The following is a 14795-nucleotide window of genomic DNA, read 5'->3' on the forward strand; positions in this document are numbered from 1 at the left end:
ACATTTACTTTATAACCTTTACCGCAAAGTTGTTCGTGCTCGATGGTAAAATTATGTTTGCGCTTCCATGTTAAGATATTTCATTGGATACATATATATGTATACGAAGAGTCCATTTTTGAAGATTTTAAAGTACTGTCTCTGTCATAAAGTAGAAAATGATACCTTTTAAATGATATATTGGTCACTACAGATGAAGGTACATTTTTGAAGTTATGGTCAAAAGAAGGAAGAAGTTTCTTATTATTCTCTTTATTTTTCTTGACCTTTAATCGCAAATATCTCCATTTGGCAACGGGACTTATCGGTTTTTGCGAACAAACTCTTCATACATATGCATATATCACAAAGCCTACGAATTATACGCACGTAATGTCAGCATATAGGCATGGCTCGACACTAACTTTTTTGTTTGGTGGCCCGATGGGGCCACCAAAACCCCAATTTTCAAATTTTTGGTGGCCCGAGAGAAAAATTTGGTGTCCCGAAAAAAACTCCAATAAAAAACATTAAAAGTCCTTTTTTTTTTTAATGAGTCAAGTATTCAAGATATATGATAGTAAGAATTAGAAGTTGGACATATCTACTCATAAATAAACTTCAACAAATTTGCAACACTCTCTCTCAGGCATTCATGCAGTCCTTTTCATCCATCCAAATTTAACTGCTAATTTCCGGCGCAAAAAGTTACGAATTTATTGACATACTTTTCAAAAAATTTCGGTGGCCCGAGGCGGGCCACCAAATTTGTCCTTTTTTGAAATTTGGTGGTCCGACTTTCATTTTTGGTGGCCCCGGGCCACCGGGCCACCGTTAGTGTCGAGCCCTGATATAGGCCTATCATGTACAGTGTATAATGTAAACAGGCGTAATATTCGCATACTAAAACTTTGACCCTGCAGGAAAATGTGCATAATTCTTGAATAAATTCACTCGTTTTATCTGCGTTCAAACTTCTTTTATAATGTTACCTACACTCTAGCGGTTAATTCCATTGACAGTGTCGACTGAGACATCCCGCCAGACCAGTGAAACGTTGTGTTTTGGCGGTATCCCCCGGAAGGGATTTAAAGATATCATGTTGTAATTTCTTTAATCATTCTTTTCAGTCAACATTACAATGATGATCATAATTATCGAAATCTATGACCTCCAAAAGTTTACGCGTAATAAAATGGAATTTTTTGCATAAATATGAAATGTACACCCATACTTGCTTTTTTGCACACTGTGTATTTAAAGATTTCCTGTTTATTGTTTTAGTCTTTTTCGAAGTTATTGATTTGCTTAAACAATATATATAAATATGTATGTTTTAATGAAAACTCCTTGGAAAAACAGAGAAAAAAAGTTGTTGTTTTTGTTGTTTGGGGGGTTTGGGGTTGTTGTGTTTTTTTTTTTGTGTGTGTGTGTTTTTTGTTTTTTTTTTTTTGGGGGGGGTTACAAATATGAAAATAACTGCAGCACAGCCAAACATACCTCTTTCTGGCAGTAACTGGGAAGGGTGAACCAAGCATCAGGATCGGGGATGCCTTCGGTCATATTAAAGACTCCGGAAGTAGTCACCATGGGAACTAAATGTAGTAGGACAAGGTATGTTTGGTTCAAAATACAAGTATTATTCCATATAACAACCAATCCAGGTAATGGAAAAACAAAAATAAAAATAATCATCTATGTCATAAGGATAAAAGAATCAATGCTGCGTAATCACATCACTACTATCTGCAATAGTATTACGTTATTACTATAATTTTCACGACTCACGAGGGGACTGCATCCTACAAGCTTGGCTTTTTAGCAGTCCCCTCCATTTCCGACCTTTTCTTTGTTATGTTTCAGTCACATTTTGTCCATGTATTTCTTCAACTAGTATGTTTATTGATTCATGTAAACAAATGACGTGTATTTAAATTTTATTTGGAACTGTAAAAATTACATTGTACTTAATCTTTTTATATGAAATTTTCATATTATATGCTTTTGCCGGAAATGAAATAAAAATGAAATGAATAGTACAATGTAGCAGAGAAGTAAGTTTGCTAATGCGATTGTTTAAGATTAAGCTGGCTATTGTCACTTTTTACAAGGTCAGGTTCTGTAAATTTGATAAACGTTATGCTACAATCACACACGGCCGGGTTTCGAACCGGGTCCATAAGGAATTAAAACCGTATCGACTCGGTTCCAACAGTGGAGACCCGCATCGTAACCCGTGTCAATTCCTGATGGATTCCGGGGGGTTCGATACGGCGGTGAATTTTTTTTGGTCATGTTCAAAATTTTCTCATGGTTTTCAATTTCGTATTAATACCCGAATTGACCCGGTTCGAATCGCATTGACTCACATCGACCCAGTGCAACCCGCAGCGTAAAACAGTATGGACCCTTGCCGTATACCGCATTGCCTTCATGCAACGGATGATGACAAGGTTTACATCCGGGTCGGTACGGGTCGAAGCGGGTTGACACGGGTCGATAGGGGTCGGACAGGATTCAGGTAAATAAGGATTTAAAGCGGATTTTTATATGGTTCGCTACGGGTCAGTACGGGTCTCTACGGCTCGAACCGGGTCGATACGGTTTTAATTCGAAATCCGGCCGTGTGTGACTGTAGCATAAATTACCCTCCACTCCGGGACTAATCCTGCTCATTTTCACCGGGATCAAATCCGTTTTGTGACCCGGCCGTGTATGACTGTAGCATCAATCACCCCGTAGAGATAAATTATAGAGTGATGGCACGTTATTCCGAAGGTTAATTAGATATCGGAAAAGAAATAAGGTTCGTAATAATTCGTTTACATTGATGGATTAAGGAATCTCCGGAATTACACATTTTATTCTATATTCGGATTAAAGAACCTTCGAAATATCGAACCTGCAGAGTAGTGAACATTATTCAATTAATGTTTCTGAAAACATCGAAATAACGAACCTTATTTAATTTTCTGATAAACGAAGCTCCGAAATAACGAACTGTTACCGTATTTTTACCCATGTGTTTGCAAGAAAGCCTGGAAGTAATTAAAAGTGGTACGCCTCATAACGTTTGACGGCTGAGATTCTCTCTTCTATCTATTCAAAACTGTTACCTGAACGCAAACGTCATATTTGGCTTCTTTTTTTTTCTTTTTTTTTTTTGGGGGGGGGGGGGGGGTGGTAACACTTGTAAGCTCACATTTTGAGGTATGCAAAAGTTGCATCCCTAGAGAGAGGGAAAATATACCTGATTCAGATCCCTGGTAGCGAACACCAGCGAATGAGTTACCAACCGGGTAACAGTTATTTTGGATGACTGTGGCCGATACCCTCCCATCCAAAGGGTCCTTCGGGGTGGACATCTCGAATGACCAGACGTCAACCATAAGTCCTGAAGGTCCGCCAATTGACATGGTACCATAGAACGTAGCGTTCTCTAGAAAATTAGGATGGGAAAAAATAGGTGGCACAAAAAAAAAGAAGATAAAAATGAGACACAGATTTTAACGACATGTAGATCCTTAAAAACAGCGACATACTACTTGGTATTTTTGGACATGGAATTTCGTCTCTAGACGAAAAGATATCTTTTGATTTCCAATGAACTGAAATTTTGATTTGTTTTACAATTTAGCATATTGCATGCCAGAAAATGGTGTCGTTGCCTACCTGGAACGCAGTTCTGAAAAGCCGGTTGAGTGACTGGTTGTTTGATACAAAGCTTGTATTGGTCGTAGATGATCCATTGGAAACTTTCCGCCTGAAGTCAGTAAAAAGGGGCGCATGTGAGAACAGAATAAATAAAAGAAAGTACATGTATTCAAGCATGACCAAGGAATGTATGACAGTGCAACGCAACACAAAAGAGGAAAATCGCACCTCCTGATTTTAAGTGAGGATTCAAAACATATAAAACGGGACCAGACGGTCAATCCTGAGTTTTGTTATATTTTCTGAAAAAAAATCATTCTTCAAAATAACTTCTAAATAACAGGCTAGGTATCATAAAACGAATGGGAAATCATTTTCTTGTACGTTTTGTGAGACTTTATTTTTTGCAGAACTGTGTAACATGATAAGTATTACATACGTGTCTTTCGTCCTATTATAAAAAGAAACCTTTACACACTCTTAACTTTCAACTAAAAAAAAAACAATGCTACTTCTTTCAAATTTAAGAGTTGTCATGAATAAAATGCGGTAAAGAAGTGTGTAAAAACTGTTAAAACTGATATTCCCTCTGTTGCGGTTGATGAGGAGGATTATATTTGACTTTTTGTCTCATTTATCGCCAAGAACACAGGTTGGCGAGATTAATACTCTGATAGCTGCGGACTGTCTTAGCCACTTTTCTCAATTAACACCTTTTGCAGTGTCTGCTTTCTTTCATTCATTCAGATTTAGAGTCAATTTGTTCTGACTTATGCATTATTCAAAAATATATAGACCCGAATTCACGAAGGTGGTACAATTGAAACCACGTTTTCAACCATGGACAATTTGTATGGAGCGCCGAGTGTCGCATGGACTATTTCGTTAAGAAATCAGTCATTTCGTCGACGTAATAGCTTTTTCGTCGACAAAATGTTCATTTCGTTACAAAATGATCACTTGGTTGAAGAAATGACTGATTTCGTAACGAAATAGGCCATGTGACACTTGGCGCTCAATAAAAATTGTCCATGGTTTTGAACCATTGTTTCAATTGTACCACCTTCGTGAGTTCGGGCCATAAATATTGTTCTTTTAGAACCTGTCCTTGAAGAGAGGGAAAAAAAAACATGTGTTTCGACTTATTGGAGATGGAGGTGTTGTGTAATATGATAACTGTCGCGGGATGAAATAAAATCCGACGAGAAATGAGGCTGGTATAGCACGCTCAAGGCATATGACATGGCATCCTATAAAAGTGAGAACAATGAGGGGGGTGTCAATAAAAACTGTTGTTACTTAGAATAACCCCCATAAACATCCATAGCAAGTTTGAATGAAAACCGATGTGAAATGTGGCTGATAGATTTATCTTACGTGGCATCATTCCCAACCGGTACACTGAAGGCACCCGTCCGCGGCATGCCCTCAGTACAAACAGTAAGTTCTAAAAATGTAGAATGTCCACCCATCAAGTCAAAATTAAATCCGTTGAGGAACATCGAAGTTGTAGCATAAATAAGCATTTTTGCAAATTTTGACCTGCTGAGGGTGGTCGTTGACTCTGTAAAAGGTGATACAGTGAGGGCAGCATTGCTAATAGGTATCGATGTCTAGATTTGTCTATGGCTGCGTTTATCAACTTTCCCCTGTTTAAACGGCTTTCGATAGCTCTTTCGATAGCCCTTTCGATAGTCCTTTCCATAGCCCTTTCGAGAGCCCTTTCCGAAGCCCTGACTGCCTGTACTATATATGTGCCGCTTGTTTTCTAAGAAGGGACGGCGAAAAGCAATTACCATCATAAAGACATATCTTCCTTTGAGAGTGACGAGTCATGATGCAATGCCACATGAATCAATTGTCTTCCTATCTGTGAGGCAGCTCCAGTTTAGCATATACTTCAAATATTTCTGAGTGGCGGCATGAGACTTTGGCTGCGTTTGGCTGCGTTTATCAACATTCCCATGTTTAAACGGCTTTCGAAAGCCCTTTCGATAGCCCTTTCCATAGCCCTTTCCATAGCCCTTTCGAAAGCCCCGTCCACTCCCTGTACTATTAATGTGCCGCTTGTTTTCGTCGGCTGCGTTTATCAACTTTCCCCTGTTTAAACGGCTTTCGATAGCCCTTTCGATAGCCCTTTCGAAAACACTTAGCTAATTGTCTCTGTGGGCTTTCGCCCTTGGTGTATGCATCAACAATTTTTTGGCTTCTCTCTCTCTCTCTCTCTCTTTCTCTTCCTCTTTTCCCTGTTTTTTGTTCCCTTTTTTCACACTTTTGCTTTTTTTTCTCTATTCCCCACTTCCCCAGTTTCCCGCACTCTTTGTAGTTGTAAGTTTTCACCCCATGTTCCCCCTTTTCCTCAGAGGTATCCATATGTTACAAGCTTAAAAGTCTTTTGAGTGGGTACCTCCACTTTTTATTTTCTCCTCAGGGTGTATATAGAGTGTATGTATCTTTATTGTACAGATCATGTAGACAAGAACATGTTGTTAATCCTGTCTGGTTATATATATTTACAACGATTCGCATGTCAAATTTATGATATTGTTTCGTGTACATTCTGTTGAAGAAAGAAAGTGAAAAAAAAAAAGTTTGAAAGTTTGAAAGTTTGAAAGTTTGAGAGCCCTTTCCAAAGCCCTGACTGCCTGTACTATTAATGTGCCGCTTGTTTTCTAAGAAGGGACGGCGAAAAGCAATTACCATCATAAAGACATATCTTCCTTTGAGAGTGACGAGTCATGATGCAATGCCACATGAATCAATTGTCTTCCTATCTGTGAGGCAGCTCCAGTTTAGCACATACTTCAAATATTTCTGAGTGGCGGCATGAGACTTTGGCTGCGTTTATCAACTTTCCCCTGTTTAAACGGCTTTCGATAACCCTTCCAAAGCCCTTTAGAAACGGCTTTCAAAATAGTTGCGTTTATCAACTCTCTTCGCGAACACGATTTTTTAACTGGCCTGTCACTGCACAGCTGCATTGCGCTATTCGACCCGAGGAGAAGTACAAGTACTGATGTACCAGACTACAAAGCCGTTTCAAAACAGCTTTGCGTTTATCAACTTCCAAAAGGCTTTTACAAACAGGTTTCTGAAAACCTGTTTAGGAAACCTGTTTGGATAGCCACAAATTTGGGGCTTTCGAAAAAGCTTTCCTAAAGGGCTTTCAAAACAGCTTTGCGTTTATCAACTCGTAAAAATTCCTTGAAGCTGTTTGGATAACCTGTTTCTGCCGAGAAAGGAGAGTTGATAAACGCACCCTTTCGTAAAGGCTTTCCTAAAGGGCTTTCAAAACAGATTTGCGTTTATCAACTCGTAAAAATTCCTTGAAAGCTGTTTGGATAACCTGTTTCTGCCGAGAAAAGGAGTTGATAAACGCACCCTATGACACCCTGACATACCAAAATAAATGTGGAATAAAAACGGTCTAGAAACGCGGCCAGTATCGGGCACACAATATTACCTTTTATAAGACAGAACAAGTGAGGGCGCCACCACCTACAACGATATGCGTCTTTGTTTTACCATTACGAACTTTCATAGCAAACTTGAAGGTGATCCAAAAAGAACTGCAGCTGATAGAACGCTTTAATACAAGAATATCTCTGAGCCGGACGGAGCTGCAGCGACGGCGGCGCCGTCGCGACGATGCCAAATCTATAGCATCCTTTCAACTGTTTTCGGGGGATACAATGATCGTTGTTTTCACGGAAAATGATTTCTAGATCATTTCCATTCTCTTTCTTTTCCTTGTGTCATAAAGTAATTTTTTACACCATTGGTGAAAAAAACCAAAAAACTAACTCACATGGTCCAGTTATCAAGTGAATCAGCAGATGCATGTGATTGTGTGATGCCAGTGTATTCAATTGCAAAATTAAGAACAGAACATGATACTTATGACAACATTATTTTTTTAGTTAGAATTACGTAGCTCTCATTTAAGCCGATTCGAGCTAACACACTTAGAAGTGGTCCGGAGAGACATTACCTTGCTGAACTTTTGAACAAGGCGATAGCTGATGGAGGTGTCATTCAGGAAAGCAATCGTCACGTTCAGTCCGAACCTTTTGTTTGTGAAGTCATACGCCCCGTAGGAGTTGGAGTACAGGGCCGTGGGTCCGGGGTCGGACTCACCAATTGTGGCGCCTGAATGGAGCAAGCGAAGAGCACGTGATATAGGCCTATATATCAACGCAACATTCATCACTTCAATTTTAACATGCAGCTAGAAGGCAGAAAGACTGCAGCGCTATGATATAAGGCGCGCAATGACGTACCTTAAAAAAGACGTACAATATATATTGTCATTACGGTGATTCCTAAAGTGAAAAGAATTTGAACGTTGAAGTAAATACTGATATTAATGCACATGATTACACACCCCGATCCCTCATCTCAGTACCCTGATAACATTGCAGACAATGAAAGCCCGAAAACTTTTATAGAAGGATTTCGAGCTACCATTCACCCAAGTGACGAGGGTCGTGTCTTTGATGATTAGAAAGTGGATGATATATCTCCTGGCTGAATTTCAAAATCAATGAAAATTTTGTTTTGATAAGAAATGTTTTTGCTTGAATGGAGAGTGAACGAATGTTGTTTTGAACCTAAACGTGACTTTTTAAAACTAATCTTCAGCGTTGGTTCTATACTCTTTCCAAATACCAAAGCGTATTTTCTTCTTTATTCATTTTCTCAAATATGATATGACACGATTTCTTGTAATTTCTTTGCTGGATTTTTTTTTCAAGTAAAGCAATAATCGGAGGACTGGAATTCGATTCCCGCCTAGTGCTTACATCCTTGGATGAGATGTTTTACCCACCATGTCCTTCTCGACTCAGTTGTATAAATGGGTAGCTGGCAACGCTAGGGCAATGATAATGGCACGGCCCTCTGGCAGAGCAGTGACAACACTAAAGAGACTACCCAAGATATAGAAGATACGTTTTATTATCATAATTGTTATACCAGTATTATCTTAAAAATTTCATTAATTTAGTGGAAGAAGACAAGATTGAAGAAAGCCCACCCCTCAAAATTCACCCCTCTCCATAATAATCTCTTGCTTTCACGTATTAAATGAAACATACCTCTACCAGGCAACATAAAACCACACGTTGCACACACATGCACACATAATGTAAATGATTACATTTGTACAGCAGCTGTATACAAAGATCAAAGGTAAACTTTCACGAAGTTTGCTCATGCCACATTGACTAATTCGACGGAAGGTTTTGCGTACCGTCAGAGCCATTCTTTACATTGCACGAAACTTACTCGAAAGTCAACAGAAGTCGAATATGAAAGGTCAATCCGAGAGAGCGAAAAAAAAGACACACCACACTGCTAAGTTGGTACTAAAGTGACTGTGCAACTAGTATTATCATAAGACCTACTTGTGCAGCGTGTTGTTCTTCTTTTATGTGTATTTATGAAGACAGCTGAATTTAAAGATTCAATTAACCGTGACAGAAAACTATCTTGTGATAAGCGGAAACAAACAAACAAACAATAAAAAGATGATACCAATTCAATGTCATAATTTCTGCGTCGTAACTCGATGGGAAATTAGAATAAGGAGGTACAATCAGGCGAGTTCACCTATACCTCCTTGGTTATATCAACTAAAAGTCTGTTTGACATTAAAGCAGTCAATTAGGACAGAAATACTGTGCACTCAATTATTTGACCATGTTCGTCCATTATGCATTTCGTAACAGTACAACATTTGTCAAGGTTCGCATTGTTCCAAGATTTATCTGATTGATTTCGATTTGATAAAAAGAATCTAAATATGATTGGTGGATAGTGTCAAGTCTAAAGTCATAATTATCAAAGGATCATAACAATGTACAAACTTCGGAGCAGTAGTAATATCAAGCGTGAATATGACATTTCGCTCTCCTACACGTAAGAGGAGAGTGAACGTAAATCGGCATTCTCAAAGAAAACATGGGATCTCGGCGCCTACAAAACAATAGACACAGGACAGAAACTGTGAAAAACTAACAAGAAACACAGAGACACAACACAGATCCTCACACACACATACGAACACAACGTGATGATTCGACCAGACATTATTAACAAAACAAACAAATTGGCTCGAATTCACGAAGGTGGTACAATTGAAACCATGGTTAGTCATTTCGTGACGACATGACTGATTTCGTAACGAAATAGGTCATGTGACACTTGGCGCTCCATACAAATTGTCCATGGTTTAAACGATGGTTCAATTGTACCACCTTCGTAAATTCGGGCCATAGAATACAAACGGAAGCATAAAGGCTCGGCTTACCAACACCCGCCATGAACTGCTCCGGAGTGCAGCATCGCTTTTGAGCATTCACCGTGGCCACCACGGCTGCCAAAGTCAACAGGAGCGACAGCCTCGCCATACTTGCACGCACGCTAAAGAGATTAAAGGCATTATTTATATTATTTGCATGTGAAACAAAAAACCCAGCTTTAGTGCTTCAAAATAGTTCTAGATTATGAGTTAGGCATAGAAACAACCAAAGTTAATAAGTATTGTTAAATATACAAAATGTGAACAATAGCTATGATAAAATTGCTTCTACACTAAACCGTCTACATCAATGATTTATTGAGAAACTTGGTGATATATCCTTGTATTTTAGGCTTTATTATGAAATTCTTATGTGGTACGATGTTTTGCGATACAACTGCTCTACACATATGCATCACATGTGATTACTTGATTTTTTTAAATTATTGTTCCAAAAGGTAAACAATACTTTTAAGGTAGACAAGAAAAAAAGAATGAGCAATAATGATGACGATAAGATAACAGTAGCTACTAGCATGACTGGACGTGATTCGCGATCGACTCAGAGGTTGTACGTAGGCTCGATCGATATCACTATATAGGTGGGAAATACAGGCAATCATCCCAATTCACTAATTTGCCTTACAAAGCCTACCTGTATCATTTCGATAGATTAAAGATTAATACTCGGAGGTATTAACGATAGTTGATCTTTCTGCACACGAACACCACTGCATTACAATAAGCGTTATCGTATAAAAAAAAAAAAAAAACTATGACTGACTTATACTCAACTTTCAACTTGCACAAGTACAAGTACAATTTCCTTTAGATAACAAGACAATCGTTTCTTTATGATGGGCTTCTGACTCATATATAACGCGATGTTTCAGCCCTCATAACCATATCCATATTCTTGAAACTTGAAAGAAAAAGCGTTAAGTAGAGACTAACAAGCTTACCACCGTTTAACCGCTTAGTATCTGCGGTTTAAAGTATATATGAAAGTGGTTCTTTTTTCTACTAGAACTTTTTATAATAACGGGTTTTCTTAGTGGCTTTTAAAATTATTTACTTGCTTATACCAGGATATGAAGATAAAATTGTCAGTATGTTATGCTTCTAGACCACGACGCCCATAAAACGTCACGGTTATGCGATTCCCCGATGGAGACTCATGGAGAAATATGAGAAAAAAAGGAGAATGATTTTTAGTGTGTCTATGGTCACAATGGACATTTATCACAGAGATTCTAACAAGAAAATAATTAGGTGGTAGAATGCTTAACGGTGCACCACGCACGTATTCTTTGCATATAAGGTATGTGTTTGGCCCTCAAAACGGCCTACCCAGTCCCGACGTTTCGGAAAGCATGTTCTCGAATGGCGAGAACATGCTTGCCGAAACGTCGGGTCTGAGTATGCCGTTTTCAGGGCCAAACACATACCCTGTCTAAGAGGAATACATGGTGTACCGTTAAGCATTCTACCAGCCAACGTTCTACCGCCACGGAAGCCTTCAAAAATTTCATGAAAATAATTGATCTCACTGTAATAAATAACCGTAACATCAACTATTAAACAGACAGCAAAATACGTCACAAATTGTTCAGTTATCAAGCCAATAGCATTAACTTACCACTCATCATACTGGAATCAGAATGGTACAATTAATTACAAACTCAGAAGCAAAGCATACCTACTAAACTACAGTATATCAGTATCAAAACTATTCGATTGGGATAGAGCAGTCTAAGGCTTTGCATTTCAGCTGGGGTTCGAGTTGGATGGGGAGCCGAGAGAAGGTGCTTGTATTATCTTGACGACTAAGACGCTGATGTCATGGCTGTGCGTAACAACACTGAGCATAACCGTGCAAACTATGGTCCTAAAGCCTAGGGATGTATTGTATTGGTTGTGGTGTGAATTCCGCTTTTACGTGTTTGCGAGGTACTAAGAAACCTCTGCATGAATTGTTTCAAAAAAAGTATGATATTCTAAGAGGTACTCTAAGTTTATTTGATGAAAATTGGTCCTGAAAATGGCCGAGATATCCAAAAACAAAGTAAAACATCGCGATCCTGATAAAAGGTGGGTCCCACCTTTTATTAGGATCGCTTTGTATTACTGTTGAATATCTCAGCCAGTTCAAAATCGATTTTCATCAAAATAAACTTTGAATTCACCTTAGAATTATGTATTTTGCTTTTTCATATTTCATAAGAGGTTTCTCATTATTTCAAAAAAAATAATCGCCAAAAAGCTTTGAAAACCTCAAGCCCCATCTCAACTAAAAGTATGGGCGCTACCGTCCCTTTAACACACAATGACCATCTCAACCAAAACTGTAGGCCCCAGAGCTACCAAGTCTCACGCATTCTGCGTGAGACTCAAGCATTTAGGGGCCATCTCACGATCTCACGCATCACACCCATTTTTCTCACTCATCGGGCGATGTCTTCAACTTGGGCATAAATAAGGAGCATAGCTTAAAAGATTAACGTGATAGTTGAAATTGAAGGTATATTTTCCTTTTGTCTTTCGAAGTAAGTAAAAAATAGTCACTTAAGTATGCACCTGATCGCACCATTAAGAGCTAAAAATTGAAAAAGCTCCCTACTGTGGGAGGCCACAGGGGGAAAAACCCCTCCCACACCCTCGCTCGCGCACACATTCGCGCGCCGAGATGCCGAGTCATGAAAATCTCACTCATAAAAATTTTTTGAACTTGGCATCCCTGAGGCCCTACCAAGTACCATCCCTGTAACACACAATTACACCTGCCGAGGAGATATCGATAGCCCAAAGCTGGAGGTGGTGGCTGGATAAGTTCAGGTACTATTTTAGATATGAAGCAGGACTGATATGAATTGTGCAGGGTAGTGGATGCAATCATTCGATCATCACCGATAGGGCTATCCTGAGTTTTAGGGGCTAAAATTATTTTGAGCTTTTCACTTCAACACATGCACGTCTGCTTTAGCAGTAGCTACAGGTATGTCCCAGCCAGGAATTGTATCATGCTAAACTACTTTTCCACCTACTGTTCTATCCAGGGAGGTGGAAAACACCTCCCTGGTTCTATCTATCGCCAGATAACTTACCGATGCAAGGTGTTCGTATGAGAGATTTCCGAACCACACGTATAATTCAAGTCGCCGTGCACGCTGTAGTGAGTCTTCTCAGATCCGAGCTAGACGTTATAAATACATTGACCCCATCTCCCGAGAGGCAACAATTAATGCTAGCGTAGGTCGTCTGCTGTCGCTTGGGTACAGAGTCCAAAAACATGGTGTCGTGATATGTCGACGGTATAACCCAATAACAAGAACAAAAACCCCACTGCTTTACACGACTTAGATGTTGAAGGTGACTAGTACTGCATGAGTAAGTGGTGGCGTGCGTGGATCGAACACATCGACGCATTCCACGTGCTCCTGAGTAAAGATTTTGTTGGTCAGGTGACTGTTTGGGTCTCAATAAAGACATGACGTATGTATACAATGCACGTGATATGCACTGCCCCAGCCAAATCAATACATGTCAAACGGCATTGAGTTGTATGTCGAGATAGCACGCAACTATAATGTCGGCGTGTTTAGAGCAATCTCTGTTTTTGCCCAAAGAAAGAAGAAATATGATAACAGGATAAATACAAAAATATATGTTACGAATAACTTCGCAATGGAACATCTAATTGTGAGTGTGGGAGTGTGACTTTAAAAACAAGATGAAAAACAAGCAGGCCTATACACCTGTACCATCCCTCTTCCCCAATCAGATGGTTCTGGACGCGAATACCTGCCAGCAGCTATCTGTACATTCGGTATTATATATAAATGGGTTGCAGTTGCTGCTATCGTAACCATTCCCCCTTGATATCTCCCCCTTTTAATAAAGTCCTCACTTTGATTGATAATAATAATAAATAGTAACATTATGTGCACCTATTTAACGTAAACCTATCTGCCTATAGTAATCCAGAGACTCAGTGCGCATTCATTAATACTTCATATTGATAAACACCAGGGGATTAGAATAAATTTCCGAAAGTTTAAAAATGTCTTGGTGTCTGTCGCCAACCCAAACTTTCCAATTCCAAGCAACATATTCCACGATACTGCAACAATTATGAGCGATCTCTGCATGAACAGGTGGATCACAGTCGTACAGTTGTAAGTAATGTTTTTTTTTTATTCTTGATTAAGAAGTATTTCCTTCATATCCGTTGTTTTTATTTTGTTTTGTGTTTCGAAAGGTCTGCCTTGAAAAATTTACAACATTGTTGAAATTATATTTCTAGTCATTTCGTTCATGTCATCTTATCTTATCTTATCTTATCTTATCTTATCTTATCTTATCTTATCTTATCTTATATTATTTTGAGTTCTAAACGTAGCGTGCCAATTTGATCCGTTGTGCAATGTTATGTCAATGTATGACCTACCTGGGTCCTCAAATAAAAAAGTAGACCAGGTCCCTGATTTTGCCAGCCAATGTGCTTGATTTGTTACAAATAGAGCTACTAAATAGTAGCTACTAACAATGATTTACAACCTGTGTGACTTTATGCACTGTGCCAAAAATAAACGAACAAACAAGCTAACAAACATTGTAGAAATGCAACTTCATCACATTTTTGCTTTTATGCAAAGGCCGTATAACAAAAAAGGGCTTTGAAGAAGGGTAGTTTAGGGCTGTAAGATGTTTATCTTTGACATGATTGGTGTGCAGGTATCGTGTCATTTAAACTACTTCACCGAACGTAATTTCGAGTAGGGACAATAGGATTACTTCTGCTGTGCATTATGTACAAAAGGGAAATGTTACCCTTTCTCCAAAAATGAATGGCCCAATACAG

The 14795-nt window shown here is 38.9% G+C and overlaps 1 protein-coding gene across 1 annotated transcript; it reads right to left on the bottom strand.

The window, feature by feature from the left end:
- Positions 1–1440: 1440 nt before the first annotated feature.
- On the bottom strand, positions 1441–13102 carry LOC139716731 (development-specific protein LVN1.2-like). The gene is made up of 6 exons (XM_071628265.1): positions 13039–13102; positions 9944–10056; positions 7625–7782; positions 3652–3742; positions 3230–3418; positions 1441–1574 (listed from the first exon to the last, which is right to left on the bottom strand). The coding sequence occupies exons 2-6, from the start codon at positions 10041–10043 to the stop codon at positions 1441–1443; spliced, it is 672 nt and encodes a 223-aa protein (XP_071484366.1). The 5' UTR covers positions 10044–10056; positions 13039–13102.
- Between the last annotated feature and the right edge of the window lie 1693 nt (positions 13103–14795).

The sequence above is a fragment of the Diadema antillarum genome, unplaced genomic scaffold (genome assembly GCF_040938485.1).
Source record: "Diadema antillarum isolate AM-2024a unplaced genomic scaffold, OU_Dant_1.0 scf00000007, whole genome shotgun sequence".
In the NCBI taxonomy this organism is placed as follows: Eukaryota; Metazoa; Echinodermata; class Echinoidea; order Diadematoida; family Diadematidae; genus Diadema; species Diadema antillarum.